Source organism: Nestor notabilis, unplaced genomic scaffold, assembly GCF_000696875.1.
Source record: "Nestor notabilis isolate BGI_N333 unplaced genomic scaffold, ASM69687v1 scaffold6853, whole genome shotgun sequence".
NCBI lineage: Eukaryota > Metazoa > Chordata > Aves > Psittaciformes > Psittacidae > Nestor > Nestor notabilis.
The window spans coordinates 7,358-8,814 of NW_009922292.1; the positions used below are offsets into that span (position 1 = coordinate 7,358).

General features: G+C 42.0%; 1 protein-coding gene across 1 annotated transcript in view; it reads right to left on the bottom strand.

Annotated features, from left to right (window-relative positions):
* LOC104403413 (DNA topoisomerase 2-binding protein 1-like) overlaps positions 1 to 1,457 on the bottom strand; it is a gene marked incomplete at its 3' end in the record, with an annotated part of 19,459 nt that overhangs the window by 7,353 nt on the left and 10,649 nt on the right. Inside the window, 2 exon segments of the mRNA XM_010011545.1 lie at positions 1 to 84; positions 1,059 to 1,345. The exon segment at positions 1 to 84 is cut by the window's left edge and continues 18 nt beyond it. Coding sequence (XP_010009847.1) covers positions 1 to 84; positions 1,059 to 1,345 — 371 coding nt within the window.

Genomic DNA, 1,457 nt, shown 5'->3' on the forward strand with positions numbered 1-1,457 from the left:
GCTGATGACTTCAGAGAGGGGTGTGCTCGGCTTCCTGGTTTTTTGATCAGAACCTACTGGACTCTCCAAAGCTGCCAGAGCATCCTACCAAAAAAGAAGCAACTGAGTGACTTTCAGGAACACATTACAGATTTTCACTCCAATGCAAGGTTCACAAATACAGTCTGTAGCAAGACTTCATACTCCTAAACCAGGACAGGGTACTACAGTAGCAGCTAGCAAGTGCAACTGTAGTACCACAGTAGCAGCTAGCAAGTGCAACTGTAGTACCACAGTATAAAAGCACTACAAGACAAATCCCAATCTTCGACTACATAAGCAAAATAGGAAGAAGGTTAAATTATTAGTCTCTCTTTTCATTGCCATCAATGAAAACTGCCCTCAGGGGAAAAGCCAGTGGTCAAACTCAGGTATTCCTAACCCAAATCTATTACTTTAATTTACTAATACTTCCCCCCACAAAAGTTGCATATGAGTATGTGATTCTATCTGCACCTTTGAAATACCATTTGCTAGTCCCTTTTTTGAAAATGATAATTTTTGGTCTGAATTTTCGGTCACTTTTGAAAATTATCAGTGGTAAACTACCAGATTTTGAAAAGTAGAGCACCAAACTGAATCCCAGACTCATTCAATCACAGAATGGTTTGGGTTGGAAGGGACCTTAAAGCTCATCCAATTCCAACTCTCTGCCATGGGCAGGGACATCTTCCACTAGAGCAGGTTGCTCCAAGTCCCTGTGTCCAACCTGGCCTTGAACACTGCCAGGAATGGGGCAGCCACAGCTTCTCTGGGCACCCTGTGCCAGCACCTCAGCACCCTCACAGGGAAGAACTTCTGCCTTAGATCCAACCGGAACTTCCCCTGTTTCAGTCTGAACCCATCAGCCCTTGTCCTATCGCTACAGTCCCTGATAAAGAGTCCCCCTCCAGCATTCAAAATGCAAAGTCTGTATGTTAAGAGCATGAAACAGGGTAAGCAGAGGTTTCTGAGCTGTTTTTAAGTTTATGCCCATCTTTACTGGCTGTACAGACTAAAGAATTTGCAGTGATGATCACCTTTACATCAAAAGAAGGCTTGAATAACTTGTCTTTGGAAAGAAATTTTGATGGTGTATCGAGATGTAAAGACGGGTCCTTCTGTAGCACTCCCCCTTGTGCCACAGGGGTTGTCTTCTCCATGTGACGAGAGATGACAGCTTGGAAAGCTTTACTCTGGAACCTGCTGATATCAAGAGGAGTCACAGCTGTTTTTCTTCCAGCTTCAAGAAGATAATTATATTGCTTTACATCAGGAGATTTAACAGTTGCTGGTGTCTTGTTAAGCTGAGTAATGGATCTCTCATCTTTAAAAGAAACAAAGAAAACATAAGCAACTAATTTGATTTTTAACACAGATCTCACATATATTCTTATTTAAAAAAGAACTGAAAAGTTCATCTGACTTTTCTTTCCCTC